A 25,707-nucleotide genomic window follows, 5' to 3' on the forward strand; every position below is an offset into this window, starting at 1 on the left:
ATGTTGAAACCTGGTCCCTTGTTGCTACAGCAGTTAAGAGCCCCTTGTGACAGGGAATGTGTTTTTACCTGCCATGTTTTTGAGTGAACCTGTGGGGAGGTGCCTGGCTGGCTCAGTCGGAAGAGCGGGTCACTCTTGATCTTGGGGTTTTGAGTTCGAGCCCCATGTTACATGTAGAGATTACTTAAAAAAAATCTTGAAGCAAACCTGTGATCTTACATGGGCCATAGGAGGGGGGAGTGCCTTCCAGGCAGAACAGCTGTGGGGAGGTCCACTTGTACACGGACTACTGCACTTCGGGTCCTGTGACTCTGCAGACCGGCTACACGCGACTGATCAGGGATCAGCGCCTGAGGTAAGGGGAGCCACCTACAGGCTGGGTGTGAAGGAGAGCAGTGACCTGTGGTGTGTGTGACAGAGCACCCTATACAGGATGCAGGCTGGGAGAGGGACTTGGCCAGGACAGCGGAGCAGAGTCACAGAGAAACCCGGGGAGAAGGCGGATAGCAAAGCCACCAGGGAGCAGAAATGGACACTGTCCCTAATAACAATAAGAAGCAGTAGCAGTAGGATCAGAGACAAAAGTTGAAAAAGAGACTTGCTTTAATTCCTCTTGGAGAGGTAGAGCTGCCGCCTTCCGTGTGGCTCGTGCTCAGCTGCGGGCGGGCTTCCTTGGGGGTTCCTGGCTCCTGGTTCCTCAGTTCTCTTTGTAGCTGTGAATGTCCATTGCCTCCCATGACCTGCTCTTTACTGTCTGAAGGAACCTCATAGACACTTCTGGGAACTTGCACATCTGTGTAATGTAGAGACGTTGTAAAGTATCTTGCCATGAATAGTAAGATGTATCAGTTGGTTTACAGTTTTACAGGCCTCAGATGCACTGCTGTTCTCCTACGGACGGAAGGTAGCTAGTTGGCGCTGTGAGACGTAGCTCATCTATTATTTGGGTCATTCGGTCATTTCATAGGCATGCAAACATCACATGCCTACTGTGTGAAAGATACTGTTTTATGCCTTGCCTCCATATTATTTCTGGCATATTTTTTTCTAGTTTATCATTGTAAGAGATTGTAGTGCCATGGTCTTCATTTTTGCTGTTTTTATTGAAGGCTTTTTTTTTTTTTTTATGAATGTAATTGTCAAATTGGCTTACATACTACACCCAGTGCTCATCCCACAAGTGCCCTCCTCAGTGCCCATCACCCATTTTTCCTCTCCCCCACCCCACCAAAAGGCTTTGTTTTGAAAAGTAGAGGGTACGTTCCATTTCTCTAGTAACGTTAATTCATTAAGCAGGCAATCTGTAATGCATTTTGCAACATTCTCTCCTTTCTTTTAAATATCCAGTAAAATTGAAGTGATCATTTCCTTTTCACATGAAGAAAGTGAGGCTTAGGAGCAGTAAGTAACTTGCCCTGGGTCTCAGAGTAGTCACAGGAGAGCTGGCCGCCCAAACCTCTCTGACTTAAAGCTCATGCTCTTAACCACTAGGCTGGACATCCGGACTTTCAGTTCAGAAAATAAATGAATAATGAACACCAAATTACTCCTTCATCAAAATTCTCCCGGTGCTTTGGGCACAAGGCTAGATGACCTCCTCCACGAAGCCTTTTGCTCATCTCTGTCCTTCTCCTCACACCCATACATCACCCCAACAAAGGAAATCTCACCATTTACATCCTCTGGTGCTTCTGAGTCCTGTAGCACTTGTAGCACAGACCATTAGTCCTCCTCTCTCGGGGTCTCCCTGAAGCGCCTAGCACCAAGTCTTGCGCACAGAGTTGATGCTTGATGTGTGTTTGTAGAAGTGTAGAATGGATGGCTTATTTTCCTCTCACCTAAGACCCTTTGATAGCTCTGTGCTGATCCTGCTTTTGTGCTTTTAAATAAAAAGAAAGTGAAATAATCATGAGCAAATACTCTTATATCTTTGGATTTGAAGTCCATTTTTTGTAGGGAGTGTGTTGTGGGTCTTGTTTTGAATCCAGATTGAAAGGTCTAATCTGCCTTTTAATTGGAATGTTTAGTCCATTGACATTTTTTAAGTTGAAGTATAGTTGACCTAGTTATAGACTAATATAACTGTATTAGTTCCAGGTGCACAACGTCGTGGTCCGACGGTTCTACACGCTATGCAGGACTCACCACAATAAATTGCCATTTGTCACCATACAAAGTTACTACAGAGCTACTGACTATATTCTCTATGCTATACTTTTCATCCCCATAACTCACTTTATACCTGGAAGTCCTTACCTTATTACTATTTTTTTAATTTAAAATGTGTTTATTGGGATGGTTTTCCACTCATTTGGATTCAGATTGCTTTCGGTGCTGCTTCCGTCTGAAGAAGCACCCTCTGTAAGCTTTGCCTTTCTTCCTTGTAGGTTGGCAGAGGACAGCCAACACAGAACACTACTGTTTTGTGCGTGGCCAAAGATGGTGGTGATTTTGCAGCACTGGACGTTTCATTGCTTCTTACGTTTCCTCCGTTCTTGCAGGAAGGGATTGAGGAGGTCCTTTGCGAGGGGCATGTTCTTGAGGGGAGGTTGTCACCGCCGAAAAAGCTTGAAGTTTGCATCTCTTCGTTCCTTTCACCTATTTGGCCCGTCACCTCCACTCTCCTCCCCTCTGGCAACCTCTCATTTGTTCTCTGTTTCTATTTGTTTTGTTTTTTAGTTTCTAAATATAAGTGAAATCACATAGTATTTGTCTTTTTCCGTGTGACTTATTTCACTTAGCATGATACCCTCTGGGTCCATCCATGTGGTTGTGAATGGCAAGATTTCATTCCTTTTTTTATGGTTGAGTTATATTCCACATCTTCTTTATCCATCCATTGCTGAGCACTTGGGTAGCTTCCATATCTTGGCTATTGTAAGTAATGCTTCAGTAAACATAGGAGTGCATGTATCTTTTTGAATCAGTGTTTTTGTTTTCTTTGAGTGAATACCCAGTAGTGGAATGCGATTTCTATTTTTAATTTTTTGAGGAACCTCCATACTGTTTTCCACAGTGGCTGCACCGACTTACTCTCCTATCAACAGTTCATTAGAGTTCCCTTTTCTCCACATCTTTGCCAACACTTATTTCTTGTGTTGTTAGTTTTTTTAAGTTTATGTACTTATTTTTGAGAGAGAGAGACAGCACAAGCACATGAGTGGGGGAGGGGAATAGAGGAGGAGAGACAGAATCCCAAGCAAGCTCTGTGCTGTCAGCGCAGAGTCCAGCGTGGGGCTTGAACCCATGAACGGCGAGATCGTGCCCTTAGCCGAGACCAAGAGTCAGACACTCAACCGACTGAGCACCCCGTTGTGTATTTGGTACCAGCCATTCTGACGGGGGTGAGGGAATATTGCATTGTGGGTTTGATTGGCATTTCCCTGATGATTAGTGACATTGAGCATCTTCTCATATGCCTGTTGGCCATCTGGATATCTTCTTTAGAAAAATGTCTATGCACATCCTTTGCCATTTTTTGATAAGATTTTTTGAGGGTGTTGTAGGAGTTCTTTATGTATTTTGGATTTTAACCCCTTATTGGATATATCATTTCCAAGTGTCTCCTCCCATTTAGTAGGTTGCCTTTTTGTTTTGTTCATGGTTTCCCTTGCTGTGCGAAGGCTTTTTAGTTTGATGTAATCCCAATAGTTTGTTTTTGCTTTTGTTTCCCTTGCATGAGGAGATAGATCCAGAAAAATGTTGCTAAAGCCAGTGTCCAAGAGATTACAGAGTATGTTTTCCTTTAGGAGTTTTATGGTTTCCAGTCTTACATTTAGGTCTTTATAACATGTTCAGTGTACTTTTGTGTATGATGTAAGGTGTATGGTGTAAGCAGGTGGGTCTGCTTTTATTTTTTTGCATGTAGCTGTCCAGTTTTCTCAACACTATTAAATGAAGAAACTGTCTTCTGCCCATTGTATATTCTTGCCTCCTTTGTCTTAGATTAATTGATCATAAGTAAGCATGGGTTTATTTCTGGACTACCTATTCTGTTCTGTTGACTTATGTGTGGCAGTACCATACTGTTTTGAATACGATAGTTTTATAGTATAGCTTGAAATCTGGGATTGTGATACTTCCCCTTTTTCCTTTCTCAAGATTACTTTTGCTGTTCACAGTCTTTCTTGGTTCCTTACAGATTTTAGTATTACTTGTTCCAGCTCTGTGAAAAATACTGTTAGTATTTTGAAAGGGGTTGCATTGGATCTGTAGATTGCTTTGGGTAGTGTAGACGTCTTAACAAGATTAATTCTTCCAATCCATGAGTGTGGTATCTTTTCATTTTCTTGTGTCATCTTCAGTTTCTTTTAACAGTGTCTTGTAGTTTTCAGAGTAAAAGTCTTTCACTTTCTTGGTTAAATTTGTTCCTAGGTACTTTATTCTTTTTGATGCAATCATAAATAGAATTGTTTTCTTAATTTCACTTTCTGCTACCTTGTTATCAGTGTATAGAAGTGCAACACATTTCTGTATGTTAACTTTGTATCCTAAAACTTTACCAAATTCATTCATTAGTTCTAATTGTTTCAGTGGAGTCTTTAGGGTTTTCTATATATAGTATGTCATTTGCAAATAGTGCCAGTTTCACTTCTTCCTTACCAATTTGGATGCTTTTTATTTCTTGTCTGATTGCTGTGGCTAGGACTTCCAGTTCCATATTGACTAAAAATGGCAAAAAAGGACATCTTGTCTTGTTCCTTAACTTAGGGGAAAGTCTTTCTGTTTTTCCGCCATCGAGTATGATGTTAGTTGTAGGTTTGTCATACATAGCGTCTGTTACGTTGAGGTTTGAACATATACTAAAAGCACTGAATTTTTACTCCCCCCATTTTTATGTATATGATGTCATAGTTTACATCTCTCTATTTTGTGAATCCCTTCACGAATGCTTTAAATATGGTTGATTTTACTACCTTTTTTTTTTTTGAGAGAGAGAGAGAGAGAGAGACAGAGAGACAGAGAGACTGTGTGTGCACCAGCAGGGGAGGGGTAGAGAGAGGGAGAGACAGACAGAATCCCAAGCAGGCTCTGCGGTGTCAGCTCAGAGCTGGACGTGGAGCTCGAACTCAAACTGTGAGATCGTGACCTGAGCCAAGATCAAGAGTCAGAGGCTTAACCAAGCCACGCAGGCACCCCCTACTTTTGGCTTTTAACCTTTATACTAGCTTTATAAGTGATTGATCTACTTACCTTTACTCTGTGTTTGCTTTCACCCATGAAGTTTTTTCCTTTCATGATTTTCTTCTAGTTAATGTTCTTTTCTTTTTCTGCTTAAAGAAGTCCCTTTAATGGCCAGTTTAGTGATGAACTCCTCTAACTTTGGTTTGTCTGGGAAACTCTCTCTGAATAACCTTGCTGGGTGGAGTATTCTTGGTTGTAGGTTTTGGCACTTTTAATATGTTATGCCACTCCCTTTTGGTCTGCAGTGTTTCTGCTGTAAAATCAGCTGCTAGTCTAATGGACTTTCCCTTGTTTGTAACTGTTTGCTTTTTTCTTGCTGTTTTTAAGATTCTGCCTTTATCTTTGATTTTTGATATTTTAATTATTATGTCTTGGTGTGGACTTCCTTGGGTTCATCTTCTTTGGGGCTCTTTGGATATCTCTTTCTTTCCCTATGTTAAAGAACGTTTTAGCTATTATATCTTCAATTAAGTTTTCTGCCCCTTTTTCTCTCTTCTTCTGGGACGCCTATAATGCAAATGTTAGTACACTTGATGTTGTCTCAGAGACCCCATAACCTACCCTCATTTTTTAAAATTCTTCTTTCTTTTTGCTGTTCAATAGATACTTTCCATTATCCTGTCTTTCAGATTGCTGATCTGTTCTGCATCTGCTGATCTACTGTTGATTTCTTCTCCTGTATTTTTCATTTCAGTTATATTCTTTAACTCTGGTTCTTTTTTATACTTTCTGTCTCTTTGTTGAAGTTCTGAGTTCATCTACTCTTCTCTCAAGTCTGGTGAGCATCTTTATGACTGTTATCAGATAGATTGCTTATCTCTGTTGTGTTTAGTTTTTTTTTGAAGTTTTGTCTCATTCTTTTGTTTGGAACATGTTTGTCTCCTCATTTTGTCTGACGTTCTGTGTTTGTTTTTATGAAGTAGGTGAAACAGCCACCTCTGCCTGGTGTAGGAACGTCCCTGCATAGACTGTGTGTGCCTGGCAGCTTTGGCTGGCTGACTGGAGCATTAGTGGGTGCCAGCTAGGGGTCCCGGGGTGTTCTCTGCAGGGAGCACCCTGGCAGGAAAAACTGAAGCTGGTACAGATGAGGGTGGGATGGGCGTCTGGGGCCACCTTGGTAGGTCAGCTGGCACTTGGGTGGGTGGGTTGTGGGGGAACACCTTGGGAATATGGCTAGAGCTGGTGTGGGCTAGGGTCCCAGAGCCCACTGAGGCAGTAGGCCAGCTAGAGCGTCTAGCCTCTGTTCCCATCTGTGCTACCAACGTGGAGGGGCTCACCAGCACTTCTGACCCCAGAGAGAATTCTAGCAATCCCCCACCATTTGTCAGACACTCGGGAGTTAGTGAATGGGTTTCCTTCACCTTTAATCTCGTTACCTTTTAAACCATAGCTTTTTTTCTGTGTGCCAGGGCAGGTGAATCTGCACAGGAGTCCCTCAGTGCAATCCCTTTCTGCTACAGTCCACAGTGTCAGAGGTGGGGTGCCTGTTGTCACTATGTTTCCATCTCTTTTGCCATTCTTTACGTGGTCCCTTTATCTTTTGTTGTGCAGAAGCTGTTTGATCAGGCACCAGTTCTTCAGGAGGATTTGTTTTCTATGTAGGTGTAGAATTGGTGTGACCATGGGAGGATTTGAGTTGAGTGTCTTCCTGTGTTGCCATCTTGGACTCTCCCCTAGTCTGCTCACATTTAGTGTAATTATTGATATGGTTGGATTTGGTTCTACCTTTCTGCTGTTTTTTGTTTGTCTCATGTAGTTTTCATTTTCCCATTCTCTCCTGCAAGTTATAAACCTTATGATATTGTTTGCTTTAGTCTTACATTTTAAAAATCTAGAAATAGCTTTTTATATTTACCTACCGGTTTCACACTTCAGTGATCTTCGTTCCTTCCTGTACATTTGAAAATTATCATCTGGTGTTATTTCCCTTTAACTTTCAGAATTTCTTCCTCATGCATTGAGGTGTGGGTCTGTTGGTGATGAATTCTCTTAGCTTTATGTTTGAAAGTATCTTTATTTCACCTTCATTTTTGAAAGTTAGTTTTGCTGGAATTTAATTCAAGATTGATAGACTTTTTTATTTCAGCACTTTAAAGAAGTGTCTTTTGGTGTCTATTATTTCTTTTTTTTATATTAATTTTTTTGGGGGGTCTATTTTCTGATCAAAAGTTACCTATCATTAGATATAAATCCTGTATGTGATATTTTTTTTTTCTGGCTGCTTTCAAGATTCTTTTCTCTTATCTTTGCATTTGCAGTTTGACTATGATTTGCCTAGGAGTGGGTTCTTATTATTCTGCTTTGCATTATTGAGTTTCCAGGGTCTGCAAATTGATGTGTTTTTTCTCTAGTTTTGGGAAGTTTGGGCCATTATTTTTTCAAATATTCTTTGTGATCTGTTGTTTCTTTTCAGTTACGTATGGTTAGACTATTGGATATTGTCCCACAGTTATCTAGGTAGGTAGGTTCTGTTTATTTTTTTCTTCTCCCCCCCCCCAAATTGGTTAATTTCTTTTTATTTAACTTCAGCTACACTGACTTTTTATTTATTTACTTACTTTGCCTTCCTTCACTATTAAGAAAGGACAGTGAATTTTTCATTTCATTTACTTTTCTTTCCAGCTTTAGAGTTTCCATTTGGTTCTTCTTTATAGTTTCTATTTTTCTGTTTCCCCGTAGTTTCTTTTTCTCTATTTCCCCTTTGTGTCCATTCCTTATCTATATATTTTCCTTTAGCTCCTCCACGTGCTGTAAAGTTCCTGTCTGCTGATTGCAACATCAGGTCATCTTGGCTTTGGTTTCTATAGACTGCTTTTTCCTTTGAGCGTGGATCACATTTTCTTGTTTCTTCACATGTCTAGTGATTTTTGATTCAATACTAGACATTGTAATTGTGCGTTATAGAGGTTATAGATTATGCTACAGTCCTCCTGAAGGATTTTTGTGTTAGCAGGTAGTTAATGTGAGGAGACTCAAGTTCCAAATTAGCAGTGGCTGAAATCTCCATTCAGTTCTTTTAGTTTTGCAGCTGCTGCTTTTTATCTTGGCCACCCTCTCCCCCCCCACCCAATGTCTCCAGCCAAGAATTTGAACAGATTTTATTTGCAGATTTGGGTGTTTGCCAGCCCTGAACCCTGTCTACGGCCACCCTGAACCATACCTCATAGAGGTTGGTGAGTGCTCTTGGGCAAAACATGCAAATTATTAAATCTAACCAAGTGCAGTTTCTTTCCTTCAAAGGCCGACTCTTCTAGTTTCTGCCTGCTTTTCCCTTCACATAATTTTTAAGTATTTTGTCCACATTTTGTAATTGTATATAGAAGGGTGATGTGACTAAGCTATTTTGTCACAGTTGGGAGCCAGAAGCCAAGCACCTACCCTTTAAGACTTGCATTCATACTCTTCCTCAGCCTTGGGCTGATCCACTGTGGAGGGAACAGGGCTTTTTCCTCAGGGAGCGACAGTTTCAGACAAGGGGTAGAGAGGGCACAGAGCACCATGGGAGTGTCTCAGTCAGCTTGGGGTGCCGTACCAAAGTACCCCAGGTGGGGTTGCTTAAACAACAGAAATTTTTTTCTTAGCTCTAGACTGGAAATCAAAGATCAAAGAATTGGCAAGTTTGGCTTCTCTTGAGGCCCCGTGCCTTGGCTTGCACATGGCCACTTTCTCCCTGTGCCCTCATGTGGCTTTTTCTCTGTGTGTCTGCATCCCTGGTGTCTCCTCCTCTGTCTTATAAGGACACTAGTCTTGTTGGGTCAGGACCCATTATTATGCCCTCATTTAACCTTGATTACCTCCTTAAATTCCCCATTTCCAAGTACAGTCACACTGGAGATTAGGGCTTCAGTGTAAATTTGTCAGGGGGTGGGGTACACATAACTTAGTCCATAGTGGAGCAAAATCAAGGCTGGGCATGGTCTGAGAGCAGGCAGGAGAGACAGAGCTGTGTTGGATGGAAGGAATCAGAATACCTTTAATCATTCATTAAGTCATTCACCATATAAATGCGGAATGCTGCTGTGTTCCAGGCACATAGTGAAGGGCTAATGGTTCAGTATGGATGGACACGACTCGCCCTGGCCCTGTTCTCCGGAGCTCACAGCCGAGGAGGATAAAAAGACGTGTAGACAGACTGTGATATTGCAGTGACGATAGAGGACGTACAGGGTGCCTTGGGAGAGTTGAGGAACGGGTCCTCAAATAAAGCTGTGGGTCAGGGAAGGCTTCCTTGAGAAAATGCCTTTCTAAACCGAAACCTAAAGTATGAGTCAGGAATCAGCTGTGGAAGAAAAGTGCTCCAGGCCAGGCACAGGGATTGGCAAATGTGAGGGGCCTTAGTGTTGAGGGGGGGGTCTGCATGCTGGACAAACAGAAAGTCATTTAGCACAGCTGGAGCTGGGGACCCTGTGGGAGCCGGGTGGTCAGCGATAAGCCCAGAAAAGTAGGTTGGGGCCAGCTTCCTTGTTGAATCTTAACTTTGTCCCTCCAGATGGGAGATTCTTAAAGAGAATAGCTGTGTCTCCTTCCTCTTGGGGTCCTCTTTCTGGCACAGGAAGTGCATGGTGAATGTCAGTAGGTGCCACGTGTTATGATTTAGGGGGAGGAGGCTGAGGTGGGGAGGTTGGGTGTGTGGGTGACCTTGCCTCCTTGGTAAAGCAGGTCAAGGCCTGGAGATTGCCAGCTGCCTCTGACCTCACCTGCCCCAGGGCTCCGGGTCTCATGTGTGGTGGTGTTTTTCAGCCCTGGACAGCGAGTCTGCCTCTAGCAGCATCCGCTTCAGCAAGGCCTGCCTGAAGAACGTCTTCTCGGTCCTGCTCATCTTCATCTACCTGCTGCTCATGGCAGTGGCTGTCTTCCTGGTCTACCAGACCATCACAGACTTCCGCGAGAAACTCAAGCACCCTGTCATGTCGGTGTCTTACAAGGAGGTGGATCGCTATGACGCCCCAGGTAGAGTCTGTCCCTGAGGGGCATCAGGGCCCAGGTCTGGGGCATTGGCTTGCAAATGAGCCACCGTTGCACTCCCAACACCGGGATGGGCACCGCGGGTAGGCAGAGGAGCCGAGCACAGTCAAGGTGAAGAGTACACACCCAGAGAGCTGCTGTCAGTACCCAGAGGAGCGTGTCGTGTGCCAGGGAGAGGGGTGCACGGAGTCTGGAGCGGTCACTGTGTAACTGGGGTGGGCACGGAATGCTTTGCACGGAGATAGGATTTGAGCTGGGCTTTGATAGACAAGAAGAGAGTTTTTCTGGAAGGGGGATTAGCAGGCGCAAAAGTAAGTGTAGGGAGGCAGAGGGCTCCTCTGGAGAGGATGCGTATAGCCCGGCTGGAGCCGGAGGCCAGTGATGAGGGGCAGGGGAGGTGAAGCCATTCGGAAGTGGTTAGGGCCCTGCCTGGGGAGCGGGCTCACTGCTGTTCCTGTTCCGGTGGGAGGCTGGGCCCTGAGGAGGCCGTCGTCTCTGCTATAGAAGGTAGTGTCTCCTTCAGGGCAAGCGGGGCTGGCTCTGGGCTCTGGAATCGTGGGAGTGAACCGGAGGCGTGAGCTCCGTGGCCTCTGCTGTGCCCCGCTGGTGTGTGCACCTGCTGTGCTCTCAGGATGCCAGAGTCCCCCTCTGGATGGCCTGCCCACAGGGCACAGCCAGTCTCTGGTACCTTCCACCTGGGCTTCTTGGAAGTGTGCTGCTTGTAGCTTCTTCACCCATCTTTGCCTGTCTCGTGTTCGTCCCTCTTTGTGTGTCTGTTTTGGTCCCTGTATCTGTGGGCTGTACTTTCTGTTGCTGATCTCTGGGTCTCTCTGAGCTCTGCCCGGGTCTGGTGCCACATGCTGCTCTCATGCTGCTCTGTTTTGTCTCCGTCAGTGGAGCCCCATGGTGAGGTGCTGGGGTTGGGGCGGGGGAGGGACCTTTGGGGTGTGAGTTGCACACCTGGAGGCCCCGGCCAGAGCAGGAGGTGAGAGGCACGGTGACAGGTGGGGAGTCCCGCAGCCGAGCCGAGGGCCTTGCAGTGAATCCGCCTGCGGATGGCGGCGCTGCCGGGCCCGGCCGCGGAGCCCCCGCGGGGTGTGCCGAGCAGGGCGGGGAAGTAGGGTGTGTTTCGGTGCAGGTGCCAGGGAGGCTGTGCCCCAGGCCAGGAGAGGGGCTTTCTGAGGGCAGCAGCCGTGGCTCTCCACCCTCCATAACCCTCTTCTTCTCCCTCCTCTGCCATCACCCAGAGAGTCTTGAACTTGGGTTGTTGGTGGGTGTGAAAAACTGTGTGTGATGTGACTGTAGGGATACGGTGGGGGACCGTGACTTCTGACACTCCCATTTTCCTGTTCGTGCTCCCCTAGGTATTGCTCTGTACCCCGGTCAGGCCCAGTTGCTCAGCTGTAAGCACCACTACGAGGTCATCCCGCCCCTGAGGAGCCCTGGCCAGCCTGGGGACATGAACTGCACCACCCAGAGGATCAACTACACAGACCCTTTCTCCAACCAGACCCTGGTAACTCTTGTCTCCCCACGCCAGGCCTGGGCAGCGCACGCTGTCCACCCCGCACCCCGCAGCCCCCGGTCTTCTTCCTGCCACGAGGCCACTCACACTCCCCTCGTGCAGGCCCTTGGCCCCCAGTGACCACGAGGCTGTCCCAAATCAGGTCATGGCCATGGCTGGCTGGCTGCATCAGGCAGGGCTGTGAGGGCATCAGCATTCTCTGATCCTCAGGGATTCCTGACAGTGCGATCGGATCCTCTCCTTGCTGGAAGGATGCAGGGCGAAGCCGGTGGGACGTAGTCAAGTGAGTCCCATTACCTGACTGCCCGACACAACTGCCAGGGTGCATTTTGAAAATAAAGATTCCTAGGTTCCACGTGGGGCCAGTCACTCCTAGGGACAGGGCCTGGGAATCCATGTTTTGAAATAAATATGTAAAGAAGCTGGTCTGGGAACAAGGACCCCAGCACTGGCATCACTCACAGCTCAGCCCAGCAGGGTTGGGGGGAAGGTGAGGGTCAGTGGCACCTGCACAGGGTGTCAAAGGCAGGGAAGGAATTTTACGTTTATGTACATCTTTTTGCATCCCGTATCCTCGTTTCAGAAAGGATTGAATGGGACCGAGTAAAAGCTTTCTAGATCAAAGTGAGGAAGGAAGGGTTTTCAAGGTAGAGGAAATAGCAGGTTGCATTTGTGTCTGCACTGTTAGAGTAGTTGGGTGTGTGTGGAGGGTCAGGTGCCCCCGGGAGCGGCGAGCGGCGGGAGGCGAAGCTGCGGGTAGAAGTAATGGCCAGGTGAGGAGAGAGTGAGTGGTCTGCCCTGGAGCCTGACTTGCCCCCCTGGGTCTAAGGTAGAAGAGTCACACTGAGGTGGTTCTGATGACCTTTGTTCCAGGCCTCCTCCTGAGATCCTGCTCAAATGGTTCCCTCGCCTGCAAAAACTGGAACAAAATAAAGTATCCATAAAAGTCCCACAAACCCAGGAGGGGTATCACCAGTGGACTAGGCGTTTTGAACCGGTGTAAAATAGAAGTTGGGTCAGGTGGGTGGAGCAAACAGACCAGAGAAAGGCCTCGCCCTACAGCCGGCGCAGGAGAGGCTTCAGGAGAGGTGAAAGCCTTCCTTCTGGCTCCCAGCTCCCGAGTCAGCTCACCCAAAGGGCAGGGCAGCGGTCAGGACAGTCATCACGGGACAGTCATCATGGGACTGGGCAGCTGCTCTCCTACCCTCCCAGGGCGTGCAGAGCTGCTGGGGACGGCGTTTCTTTCCGGGTACGAGGCCCAGGGGCCATTCCTATGTACGCAAGCCCTGGGGAGGTTCCCTGCTTGGGCACTGGGGCAGCAGAGAGAAACGGAGCAGAACTGGAGACTGGGCCTCCACGGTGCAGGGGAGGGGACAAGTACCGGGAAGGAATCTTCACACAAGAGACACGCCAAGTACCTGGCCTGGCATTGCCTGCCTGCTGCCACGGAGCGTCAGCCCCAGGCAGGGGCGCCGTGGGAGAACCGGTGAGGACAGCCTCACCCCAGCCCTAAGCTAGCCACCCTGGTCCTTCTCTCGGGAGTGGGAATGGACAGCGAAGGCTCGCTAGACATTTACGGGAAACCGACAGCCTAGGAGAGGACCAAGAGGAATAAAAGAGAATGGACTCCAGAACAGGGCAATGGATGCTAATTTAAAGGAAAGGGAGAATAATTTGTAAACATTTTAAAGAAGAGCTGGATGTGCCGTAGAAACACCATGCGGATTCCCGGCCGCTTCTTGCCGGCCGCTCTGGGAAACATACCAGTCGGAGGGCCGGGCAGTGCACATGCGGGTCTGTGGGTGTCCTTCCTGTCGGTGCCCCCTGAGCGGACATTTCCCAGGAGCCCGTTGCCTTCATTCCCAAACCTGTGTGTGCTGCTTGTGCTTACTGCGGTAATTATGTAATTTAAATATTATAAACATCCATGAAATAAGAGCACAAAAGTTATTTTTTAATATATATAATTATTTTCAGTTTATTCATTTATTTTGAGAGAGAGTGCACGTGGGGAGGTAGGGACAGGGAGAGAAGGAGAGAGGGAATCGCAAGCAGGCTCCACACTGTCCGGCCTCAGGGTCCAGTGCAGGGCTCGAACTCAGGAACCGTGAGATCATGACCTGAGCTGAAACCAAGAATCCTGGCTTAACTGACTGAGCCAGTCAGGCGCCCCAGGGAGAGTTGTTTGTATGGAAACTGCAGTGAAGGCAGTTACTGCGGCCAGCTCTGGGTGAAGGTCAGTATTCTCCAGCAGTTCTAGATGTGGTTCCTTTGGAGAGGAGTTCTGCCCTCAGGCCCCACAGTGGCGGAGGAGGAGGAGGGATGGGGGAGCGCAGGGGAGGGTAGGAGAGCCCCCCCCCCCCCACATACATGTGCACTTAACGCTGGGAAGTAGGGCCTGGCAAGTGGCAGCAAGGACATTCCCTGAGTAGGGGGGAGGTGTGGCTCATCCTATCTCGCACCCAGGGAGCACCTTGGTTAGATATCTGTGTCCTTGATCGCCCCTGGCCTTGGCCACTGGGAGACTTTGCCTGGGTAGAGATCCTCCGGCGCCATGCCTGGGGTGGACTTTAGAAAATATGCCCTCTGGTGCACCCGCTTCCTGCTGTGTAGGCTGACACCTTGCAGACTTGATGCTTGGCTTGTGGGCTTGTCCTTTACTCTGCTCCAGCTCCGCCTCCTTTGTTTGTAGTAGGAGGTCTCAGAACCCTGTAGGCTGCTGGCTGTCTGCCTCCTGGCTAGTCTGTGTGAAAGTGACACGCGAGGGCGGGGGTTGGTGCTCATCTGACCTGCTTTGTCAGATTTCAGATTCTCATTGTTTTCTAGTGTCTCTTGTGCCCTCGGTTTAGCTAACTTTTTTTTTTTAACATTTATTTATTTTTGATAGAGAAAGAGTGTGAGTGGGGGAGGGGCAGAGAGAGAGGGAGACACAGAATCCAAAGCAGCGTCCAGGCTCTGAGCTGTCAGCATAGAGCCGGACGCAGGGCTGTGAGATCATGACCTGAGCCAAGGTTGGAGGCTTAACTGACCGAGCCACCCAGGCACCCCTGGTTTAGCTAACTTTTTTTTTTTTTTTTAATTTTTTTTTTTTCAACGTTTATTTATTTTTGAGACAGAGAGAGACAGAGCATGAATGGGGGAGGGGCAGAGAGAGAGGGAGACACAGAATCGGAAACAGGCTCCAGGCTCTGAGCCATCAGCCCAGAGCCTGACGCGGGGCTCGAACTCACGGACCGCGAGATCGTGACCTGGCTGAAGTCGGACGCTTAACCGACTGCGCCACCCAGGTGCCCCTGGTTTAGCTAACTTTTACTGCACACTTTGCTCTGCCACAATTAGGGCCACCGTCTCCAGCTTGTAGGAATGCCAGCCATATTCCCACTGTCCAGATGTTAAGTCCTTGTCTCTTTTAGATGGTTCCCACAGCACTCCAGTTCCAGAAAATAACTTTGTGCATTGGGCAGAGAATAGACTAAACTGCTGTGCAAAAGCAAACACCCCAAACAGACCCAGTGGCTGAGACCAGAGAGAAGTCTGTTTCTTTGGAGCCGGTCGGGCGTGCAGGCGGTGGGCATGTTGGGCCATGCCACCTCGCAGGGCGGGCAGCGATGGCTTCTGTCTGCCACTCCACCATCCCCGTGGTGCAGTCTTGGTCCTCGTGGTCAGCCATGGCTTGCCAGCACGTGTATGCGTTTTCCACTCTGGGAGGGTGCGACGTGGAGGACAAGCGGTGCCCTGTTTCGGGGCACAGTGTGGAGTCTCATGAGTCACTTTGGTGCACATTCCAGGAACTTCATCACATGGCCACGGCCGAGGCCAGAAATGAGGCTCCAGCAGGGTGGTGACTGTGCTGCTAAAATGTGGGATTGGGGAAGCGGTTCTAGTTCTCCAGGAGGAAGCAGGTAGTGGGAACAGAGTGCATTCTCTGCTGCCACTCAACGTGTCATGGAAAGGTTGAAAATAAATAGATGGACGGAGGTTTCCTGGGAAAAATGCAACAAGAGGCAGAACAAGTGAGTGGGCACGTGAACGTCAGTCACACTGCTGTACCGGGTGCCAGGGGTTACAAGAGATGTTTAATTCAGATAAAAAACTATACTATTCTCCACTAAGAATTAAGAGTTACAGATCTTTGCAAAATAGCATTCCTTTTGTATGTTTTGGGCAAAACCTATCAGGAACAAAAAATTCCATTGCCTTGAAGTGTGACTAAATGCACACGTTTCTCTTTCGCATTCGCGGATCGAATAGACACAAAGTGGGATAAGGACTGAGCGGCACAATTCGTTAATGTGCAGTGAGTGTGCGTGTAGCACCTGTGCCTGATGGTGCCCGCTCTTCGACATCTGGAGAGCATTTATGGAGGTTACTGCTGTACAGATGTTTATCTGTAATTCATTAATCTGTAAATCAGTTATGGTAATTAATCTGTAAATCCAGCATCATTACAGTTAAAAGTCCCAGTTGGTTTTTTCATGGAATTTAACAGTCCAGTTTTAAAGTACATGGAGAAGAACACGTGTATGGCAGTCACCCACTGGGGGTGGTGGTAGGAGGCGCGTCGCGGAGGGGACCTGCCCGGTCAGATGGCAGAACAGTGTAGACCCGCAGGGATCAACTCCGCATCTGTCCCTCGTCTGGGGAGCGGGAGGTAGGTCCCTCTTTCACACCAGATGCAAAACTGAAAGCCACGCACATAAAACGTCTGAATGTAAAAAAGTTTAAAAAGCGCTATAAGAGGAGAACATTAATGTAATTTTGGTTTTCCTTCACAAGCAAAACCTGGAAGCCATAGAGAAAAAGATTTACAGATATCATGTATCAAATTTAAAGCTTCATCTAACAAGTGACATTAGAAACAAAGTTAATGGCAAAGCGACAGACCGGAAGAAGACATTTGTCCGCATACTGGACGTACGTTAGCGTCCCTTCCGAGGGCGTCCGTAGCACAGACAGCCAGTGAGGAAAATGAACGGAGGACGGTTGCTCCCAGCGCTGGGCCAGGCGCTAGCCCGAGAGTCGCGCTGTGGGGCTGAGCGGGAGCCAGCCGTGGGCAGCAGGAGGGTGGCCTGTGGTCAGCTGGGGGCCGCTGGGCGAGGAGTTTGCTGGTCACCCTCAGTGTCTCTGGGGCCACAGGCGGGGCTCCCACAGGGCTGATTCTGGCCCTTGTCTCTCTGCAGAAATCTGCCCTGATCGTGCAGGGGCCCCGGGAAGTGAAGAAGCGGGAGCTGGTCTTCCTCCAGTTCCGCCTGAATGAGAGTAGCGAGGACTTCAGTGCCATCGATTACCTCCTCTTCTCGTCTTTCCAGGAGTTCCTGCAAAGGTGGCGTTTCCAGTCCGTGCCGGGCTTGCCGCACGCGGTCTCCTGTCCGCTTACTCATCCCGGGCCGGGGTGGGCAAGCGGGGCAGTGATGGGGGCCCAACTCCAGGGACTGACCTGGAGCCTAGCTGTCCAGGAAACCTGGCTTCACTAAGGAAGCGGGTCTGGTGTGGCGAGTGTTTGGACTTGGAGGCAGAGGCTTGGTCCTGCCCGTTCGGGGGGCTAAGGCGAGAGGAGCTGCCTTGGACCCTGTGAGCCCCCCGAGGGCAGTCCCTGCCTCTGCCGGGTCTCCCCTGCCGTGTCGTGGGCAGCATGTCCAACGCGCGGTGTGTGTTTGCCACACGTTTTTAATACGGGGATGAAGCTTTCTGTCTGCGTGGGGGACACACTGGGACCCAGAGTGCCCACTGGGGGCGGTAGCCACCCCGGAGGAGAGGCGGCTCCCCCGGGCTGATGAGGCCATGGGCCACCTCCCCTACTCATGTACCACTGCTCCGTCCTTCCTGATCTGGAGCTTGGAGCCTCTGCTGTGGCGTCTTTCACCCTGTCTGTCCCCCAGCATTCCCTCTGCCCTCCCTGCGTGGAGCTGAGGAGCTGTCCTCCCCTCACTGGACCTCCCAGAGGGAGGCTGGCAGCCCAGCGAGGGCTCCTCAGGGCCACCGAGGGCCAGAGTTGTCATGCTGGCGGGCGCACCTGCCCGCTCAGGGCCAGTGCTCTTGGGAGCAGGGGTTGGGGGGAGCTGCCTCGTGGCGGGTGACAACTCTCCCTCTGTTCGGAAGCCTAGAAGCAGAGCTTGGAAAGGAAGCAGGAAGTGGGCCCTGTCCTCCTGGCGGTAGCCGAGAAACCGGCTTGGAGTAGGGACTGGAGTTTGAGTCCAGCCGACTTTGAATCCTGCTGTTGGGCCTAACTTGGCCCCTTCTTCTCTGTCCGCCCAGCCCAGACAGGGTGGGCTTCATGCAGGCCTGCGAGAGTGCCTATTCCAGCTGGAAGTTCTCTGGCGGCTTCCGCACCTGGGTCAAGATGTCCCTGGTGAAGACCAAGGAGGAGGATGGGCGGGAAGCAGTGGAGTTCCGGCAGGAGGTAGGTGGTGCTGGGTGTGCTTCGCACCGTTGGCCGCTTCCACCCTGGAGTCCGGGGTGGACAGAAGCTTCGCAGGAGGACCTTGGGGAAGTCGTATGGTGAGAAGGGACCCCGTGCCAGGGAGCGGCCATGTCCTGCAGGCTGGGCACGCTCTAGGCCTTTGCCTGGGCTGCAGCCGGTCCTCCCCAGACACGTGGGCCAAGCAGGGACGCCTGCATTTCACAGAGCAGGTGGCGCGCCCAGCACAGTCCGTGTTCTTGGCCGTCAGAGGCCGCTGGCCTCGTGGAAGATAGAGGACTTGCAGGGAAGACAGACTAGATACAGTGGCCTCCGAAGTGTGGTGCACATGAGGGTCCATTGAGATGCATGAGGAAAATATTAGCTTGCTTTTTGAACTAATTTCTTGACCTCATCCTTTTTCCGTTTTTGAGTATTTTGAACATTAGAAGAAGAGTAATGTTTACGTCACTTCTGAGGAAGTCATGTATGTGGGGTATGTACTCAGAAATGTGTTACTAATGGGAAGTGTGATTGAAAGCTTTCAGCCCACTAGCCTGGAACCAGGAGATGTGCCCGAGGTTTCTAGCTACGGTCTCGGCAGCGGATGGGGGAGGACCTTGGGAACGGGCCTGGCAGTGGGGATGGGGGCAGGGGACATTTTGGTTGCCGTGGCAGGGCTGTTTGCCAGTCATCACTGAAAGCGAGGCTGCACCCCTACCTTTGGAACTTTCATCTCTGCGGTGGCAGCCCCCTTACCTACACCTACACCCTGAGGCCACCGTCCTGTGTATCAGTGGCCGAGTGCCTACAGAGGTAGCGAGGGAGTCTGTTCTGAAAACTTGGCTCCTCCTTGGAGGTGTTTCAGCAGGCTGGACCCCGAGGGGCAGCACTGGGAAAGGCCTGGGTTGGAGTAGGACCTACTCCCAGCGACACGGGGCTGTCGTTGGGCAGAAGCCATGCGCTCGTCCGGGCCCACCCCTTCCCTGTGCCCTGGCCTCTCAGACTGGAGAGGAGGAGGGTTTGGGAAGGGCTTCAGGCTGGTTTTCTTCAAGAGGACAGGCTTTGTTCCTGCCTCAGGAGGTGGACCCTACCCCCGTAGCCCCCCGGCAGTGGGTCCCCAAAGTGTTCCCTGTTTGTAAGGTAACTGTCACGTCCTGGATTTTTGCTCCACACTTTTCTCCGAGAACTCCCGAGATCTTCCTCCTCTGGCCCCACAGCAGCCGAAGAAAGGAGCCTCGATGTGTTCACCGTAGTCAGGTGCAGCCTGGGTCTGCCCGGCTCGCCCCACAGTTCAGAACCCAAAGACCTAAGTCCCAGCGAACATGTCCATTTTACCATGTTTGTGCCGTTCGTGATTGTCTAAGTTGGAAGTGTTTCGGTGGGTGACATGAACCGTTTTGAACAAAGTTGAAAAATGTTTTTTATGTAGTGTTTTAAAGTTTAAAATACCCATGTCTTATCTCATTTGATCCTGACCACACCTCGGTGATGCAGGCATTTTGTCCGCTGCTCTGCAAGTGGTGAAGCGTGAGGCTCAGCTCGGTGGTGGAGCCGGCCCTGTGGCCGGGGCTGGGCTCTGCCTCTGGCACCGGCCGCTCCCCGTTATACCACGCAGATTAGCAGCTTCTAGTAATCGATAACCAGATCTTACCAGACACGCCTACTAAATACTTAACAGGGAGTGAGTGCTCAGCCGGGAGGATCTGTGAGGTTGCGCTTTGTCTGTGTAAGACCTGAAGGGTTGAAAGACTTAGCTTTTAAGATCAAGTATTTTGAAATTCGAGACTTTTATGACTTACAATTGGGTCTTCACATGATACTTTGGATACGATTTAATCATGAGTCCAGATATCTCAGGACAGATTTTGGTGACAATCCAGGACACCCATTGTACATCCCAGATGCTGTTTTCCCAGAGAACTGGAAACCGAAGTCTTGGCCCTGGTTCCAGTTCAGGATTTGTGTATGAGATTTTTGGCTTTCTCCCTCCAGAAGATGATGTGAAGAGAACCAAGGATGTGAAGAGAACCAAGGACCAAGATCCCCTAACTTCCTTCTCCTTTCCTGCAACCCAGGTGAGGCAGGGGCGCAGAGGTTATAATGCTTTCTCCTCTCTCTACCTAGACGAGTGTGGTTAACTACATTGACCAGAGGCCGGCCGCTGAGAAAAGTGCTCAGTTGTTTTTTGTGGTCTTTGAATGGAAAGATCCTTTCATCCAGAAAGTCCAAGATGTGAGTATTACTTAAGGTTACAAGAGCAAACACCCTGTGCTGAGGTATTTTGGCTCATCCTTCCAGGCTGTCCTCCTCTTCTCTCATGGCACAAATCATTTTTTCATTTATGACATTCATGTCCTGTATTTGTGTTTAATTGATCTTATCATCACTAGACAGCTGTCCCCGTGAACATGGGGGCTTCCTCTTTTGTCCGCCATTATTTATGTGCTGCCTGGCAGAGTGCTTAGCACAGAGTACTTGCTTAGTAGTATTAAGTGAGTGGAGCGAGTAGAAAACCTGGGTTGCATTAAGCTAATGTCTAGATTATTGCTACTGGAAGCCATTCTTTTTTTTTTTTTTTTTTTTTTTTTTTGGAAGCCATTCTTTTTTCCTAGGTCTCTGTTGGATAATAATCATTATTTGTCAGAGCAGAAACATACAAGTAAAAATGAACACTGCCTCAATTAATGCCAGATTCCCAGACGCAGTCTCGGAAGAGGAGGGATGATAAGACAGCTTTGCTAGAGGAACGTTCTGGGGAGACACCATCCCCCGGAGGCAGTCCCAGATCTGACACTGATTGGCGTTTAGATAATCCCAGAACGTGCTGATGTGGTCGGAGCTCAGGGGAAGCGCCTTGCACGGCTAGGCCCATGTGGTGGAGGGTCTGTGTGACCTGTAGAGCTCCCTGATCACGCACCTCCACCACGAACCGGGGACGGGAAGGGCCACTTATGCAGGGGCGCGTGCGGCTCGCTGAATCCGGATCTGGGTGGAAGAGTGAACGTCTTCAGTTCTACACGTGAAGTGTGTGAGCACACATTTTTCACTTACGCCATTCAGTAGGAAGTGCCCGTTGAGACGAGTAAAGCCCACGCTCGAGGCTCGTGTCATCACTCCGCTTCATCATGGTCCTGAACAGTGGTGCAGGTGTAACCGTTTTGTATCTGTGGACCATGAGGCTCAGATTGTCCAAGGTCACCCTGCTGAACAGACTTGAAAGTGCTGTGGGTACCATGCTGGGGACTCAGAAAGAAATCCAAGCTATGACCTTGACCTAGAAGCGTTTAGCATTTAGTGAGTGTAGTCGATAGCTGTGAAGTAACTCATTCCAGACAGTAAGTAGCTGCCAAAGGGCTTTGTGGGATAAATGTTTCTGCCAGAGGGTTTCTCGGCCTAGTGGTCAGAGAGGGCTCCACGGAGCCGTGAAGGATCAGTGAACTCGAGTAAGAGGAAAGCGTCGCAGGCTGGGGGGCTCAGGGCACGGCCCGAAGGCAGACGTCCGGCGGGTGAGACTGTCACTGGACTGCGTGGAGGGCAAGTGCGAGTAAGTGTGAGACGGGAAGAAAACGAGTAACTGACCTTCTGGAGTAGGTAGTTCTGGGGAAATTTGTCTCCAAGCCACTTCTGGGGATTAGGCTAGAAAGTTAAACCTCAGTACTGAGTATCTGATTTGTGCAGAACTTTTTTGAGAAAGTTTATTTTTTTCAGGATCACTTTATAGTAGGAAGGGATTAGTATTTTTCTTCTCAGACTTGAGCTGCGCACATTAAAGGTCTAGTCAGAATGAAGTACAGAGTCATGGCCGTTTTAGAACCCAAGTGTTTTTCTTGTCGCTCCAATAATCTGAGGCAGGAGGATCTTGACAGTAACACTCGTGTGACCTAGGAATCCAGGTTGAGGCAAACTGATACAGTTGTGTTCGTTTGTTTTCCAGATAATCACCGCCAATCCTTGGAACACAATCGCCCTGCTCTGTGGGGCCTTCTTGGCGTTATTTAAAGCAGCGGAGTTTGCCAAGCTGAGTGTGAAATGGATGATCAAGATCAGAAAGAGGCACCTTAAAAAAAGAGGTCAGGCGGCGAACCACATAAGCTGAAGTGGCCTTGTGTTCGCAGAACTGCTCACAGCAACGGAAGTTCTGGTCACTTCCGCGCGGAGAAACGAGCCGCCGGCAATCCTGTGCTCTCTTGAAACGGGCCTTGCTGGGAGGAACAGCCTGCCAGCCTGCAGCTTCTAACCTGGCCCCAAAAGAGGATGTTTAAAGCCTGATGGAACAGATCCAGTGGGTAACCTAAAACTTATTTAAGTATTTAAATTATTAATGAACAGATGACGAGGGATTGTGGAAGATGGAATTAGATCTGTATCAACTTTTCTGAAGGTTTGTGGAAGTTGCCTTTCTTCTTACTTGGTTTGGTGCACAGTTAAGCTCTAATGGGGTAATGAAGGCTCTACTTTTTACTCTAGCTTCCCCTTCCGCCCTAGTTTTCTAAAGTGGACAGAAGAGTGTGATTTTCTTTTTTCCCCAAATCCTGACTCTGCAGATGTACAGGTTATGCTTTGAAACCTCTGCACCCTGTACCCAAAGGCAAGAACCCTGTCGTCTCTGACGTCATCTGCCATATCTCTTGGCACGCTTTCTCATTTGTTAAATAAGAAATGGGACTTTTTTGTAAAGCTACTAGAAACCAGGAATGCGATTTCTTGTGGACTGACTAGCCACCTACCTGTCTGGCTAGAATATTTGTTGATGCAGGTGTAAGAGTGTAGAGTCATTAACATGCAAAAGCCCTGGGCCATATGTACATAGGAGGTGCCTACTCAATGTATCTTGATGATTTTATTAACAGGTAAATAAAAGTTAGGTTAATGCAAAAGGAGTCAGTGTGCCAGTATGAATACCTGCTAAATCAGTAGGCACCGGTACACTTTCATTCTGTGACCAAATGGCAGCATGAGCTCGGACTCCCAAGATGGAGGGATCTGGACTCCCGAGGTAGGTCATGAATGCGTCCAAGGAAGGGTCGGGGTGGGGTGTGGCGATGGATGGCAGGCAGTCAGGAAGAGTGGCAGAGCTAGCCGCGTAAGTGGGGTTCTCTTCCTGTCCTATAAAAGCAGCTGAGAAAGGGGTACTCAGTGTGACCCCCAAAGCCTTCAGCTTAGCTTTTGACAAAGATGAGTACTGAAATGTTTTTCACATCGGCCGATTTAAGGTTTTGAGAATTGTCTGCAGAGTTTCAAATTACTTACATGCCCCTTTGCTCCAAAGAGGACTTGGTAACACTGGATTTCGTAACCTGGCTTTAGGTAGTTTAAAGAGGAATTATTAAAGGTAAACTTGTGCCAAGAAATATTCCCTGGTACTTTGCGATGCCAGAGAAGCATGCACATTCATGCTAGCCTAGATCTCGTGTCTGTGCAGTCTTTTTGTGAGGCAAATGCGAAGCCAGGCAGAGAAGCTTACGTTGCAAAACGTGTGTGTTCTGTCTCTAAAGATGACACCGCTTTAGTAATACTTCAATATCTAATAAAATTAGCTCAAATAAACACACTAAAACTGCATTTCCTGTATTGTGGAAAGTTGAGAGACCTCTTAAATGTGCTTTAGGGTAAGTAGATAATTAGGAAGTATTTTTAGCTTGCCAAAGAAAAAAACTTTCGTAACTACAGCTGCAGCCTGTCAGAATCCACTGTGGCTGCTCTTCAGTGAAAGAAACGTGTAAGTCTTCTGCTGCGTAGACAGACCTAGCCTTCACTTTCTGGAAAAGGCAGGGGCTTGCCGTTGACTCTGTGTCCTGTAGTAGGCTCACCCTGGTCTTCCAGGGCTGCCCCCAGCTGTAACACTGGCCTCGGGTTAGTGTGGCCAATTCGGCCAGAGCCCCTAGACCTGGATGGCTGGGGGAAGGTGGCTACTGGAGATCATAAACTGTGAGCCATGCACCCAAAGGAAGAGTTTCTCCTGCGGCCACAGAGAGTGAAAAGGGATGCTTGTACAGTGACCCAGGAATAGCACGCAAAACGCTCGACTTCTTCATGAATGCAAAGGAGTGGAGAGTTTGTAATGTCTGACTCTGCCACCGTTTCCCTGAACCACTCCTCACCCAAAGAAGTAGTATTTATGATAAACTTGAGATTTTTAATTAAAACCGACATTTAAGGTAATTTGAGCCTGTTCTCTGAACACAGAAGGACATGAAGATGAAAGGCTAGCCTAGAACTTAGAATTTTAGGCAGCCATTGTATAAAGAGGCAGCAGACTGCTTCTGGATGTCTCAGAGCTGGAAAAAGCAAAGACCACATCGGCAAAATACAAACATAGACTTTATTAAATGCTGCTCAATCCCCCAATGAAGATCTTTCGTTACAAAACAGTTTTCCACACAACTGCAAGTAAAGAGATTGGAATGGTACTCATAACAAAAGAGGTGAGAAATACTTGACCAAGTGAAAACATACAAGACCTCTCTCTAGTCAGCTTGCTCAGAACTCTACAGGGGCAGCCTAGTGCGTTTCCTTTAAATAAAGCCAGCCAGTGACCGTGAGTGCTCTGTGTCACCACACTGGGGGACTCAAAGCCTCCTTCCCTGGGTCAGCAGGGGCTGGAAGGAAGGGCAGGTTCTGAGGACTGGAAAGGCCCTGCCTTCAGCCTTTGGGAGGAAGAGGAGGAATGAACTGAGAGGCAGGCTCAGCGTTTACCTGTGCTGCCTCCACAAATCTGGGCTCATTACTGTGGGGAGTTGCAGATGAAGAGGGATATTCTTGAGGAACAATCTAAAGAATTTGGTTTACTTTCCCAGCTTTTATTTATATTTTGTGCTTTAAAAAGCCTGGAGATTTAAGTTTCTGCTCAAATTCCAGAGTGCAGCAACTCTAGTGAAGGAAGGCTTAGGGCAGGTAACTCCCCCCCCATCATAGTTCTTTCTCCTAGGATGTAACTAAGGTCTGCAGCAATGTGAAAAGCACATTATAAAAGGGAAAAATATACAGAGCAGACTACTGTATCTATGTGCAACACAATCAAAAAAAGAATTCAAGTCATAATTCTTACCACTCCCATAATTAGCTCACTCATATCATAGATGATGAAGTTCATTCATTTCTGTGAAACTGTAGAAGTGACACAATAAATCCATGATTAGACAAGGTTACAATATACTGTGGCCATGATACAGCACAGGGCTATGTTTAGTCCATATTTTTCATTTACAGTTGCCAGAAAAAAAGTTGGCCTTTTAATTATATTATACTGAGAGGTTTGTCTCATAATTTTTACATATTTCAAAAAAGTGTACAAAACTGCCTAGCCAACAGAGGTGGTGGCTTTTTTTATTCGTCACTTGTATTGCTGAGAATACTGTGCATGTTGTAAGCACTGTTCTGCTTTTCCAAAGCTTTCTTTAGCTTTAGCTCCTCTAATTTTTTCCATAACTCTTCACGTTCCAATTCCTTCTTTTTCTCTCTGTAGAGAAACCAAAATTTTTGTAGTCAGAAACCTTTAATTTAGGGCCTGAAGAAAGTTGCTGTTTGGCAGTCTGCTGGAGAACGCATTGTTCACCCCCATTTCATTTAACTCCCTCTCCTAAAGCATCTGAGCTCCTATTACTTGGACACCTGATTACTCTTGTCACTCTCC

General features: G+C 48.3%; 2 protein-coding genes across 5 annotated transcripts in view; one reads left to right on the forward strand and one right to left on the reverse strand.

Annotated features, from left to right (window-relative positions):
• PACC1 (proton activated chloride channel 1) overlaps positions 1 to 25,054 on the forward strand; it is a 48,316-nt gene extending 23,262 nt beyond the window's left edge. For 3 of the 4 annotated variants that reach the window (XM_032591767.1, XM_030302987.1, XM_032591766.1), the window contains exons 3-8: positions 9,925 to 10,134; positions 11,514 to 11,665; positions 16,855 to 16,997; positions 17,930 to 18,074; positions 20,199 to 20,306; positions 22,009 to 25,054. In XM_032591767.1, the coding sequence (XP_032447658.1) occupies positions 10,023 to 10,134; positions 11,514 to 11,665; positions 16,855 to 16,997; positions 17,930 to 18,074; positions 20,199 to 20,306; positions 22,009 to 22,170 (822 nt within the window). In that variant the 5' untranslated portion in view covers positions 9,925 to 10,022 and the 3' untranslated portion in view covers positions 22,171 to 25,054. Of the gene's footprint in view, positions 1 to 9,924; positions 10,135 to 11,513; positions 11,666 to 16,854; positions 16,998 to 17,929; positions 18,075 to 20,198; positions 20,311 to 22,008 lie in introns of those variants that run through there. The other variant, XM_032591768.1, reaches the window with a different exon arrangement.
• The window catches only part of PPP2R5A (protein phosphatase 2 regulatory subunit B'alpha), a 68,672-nt gene continuing 67,347 nt past the window's right edge, over positions 24,383 to 25,707 (reverse strand). Inside the window, exon 13 of the mRNA XM_030302986.1 lies at positions 24,383 to 25,533. Within this exon, the coding sequence (XP_030158846.1) occupies positions 25,401 to 25,533 (133 nt within the window). The 3' untranslated portion in view covers positions 24,383 to 25,400. The remainder of the gene's footprint in view (positions 25,534 to 25,707) is intronic.

The sequence above is a fragment of the Lynx canadensis genome, chromosome F1 (genome assembly GCF_007474595.2).
Source record: "Lynx canadensis isolate LIC74 chromosome F1, mLynCan4.pri.v2, whole genome shotgun sequence".
NCBI classification, from domain to species: domain Eukaryota; kingdom Metazoa; phylum Chordata; class Mammalia; order Carnivora; family Felidae; genus Lynx; species Lynx canadensis.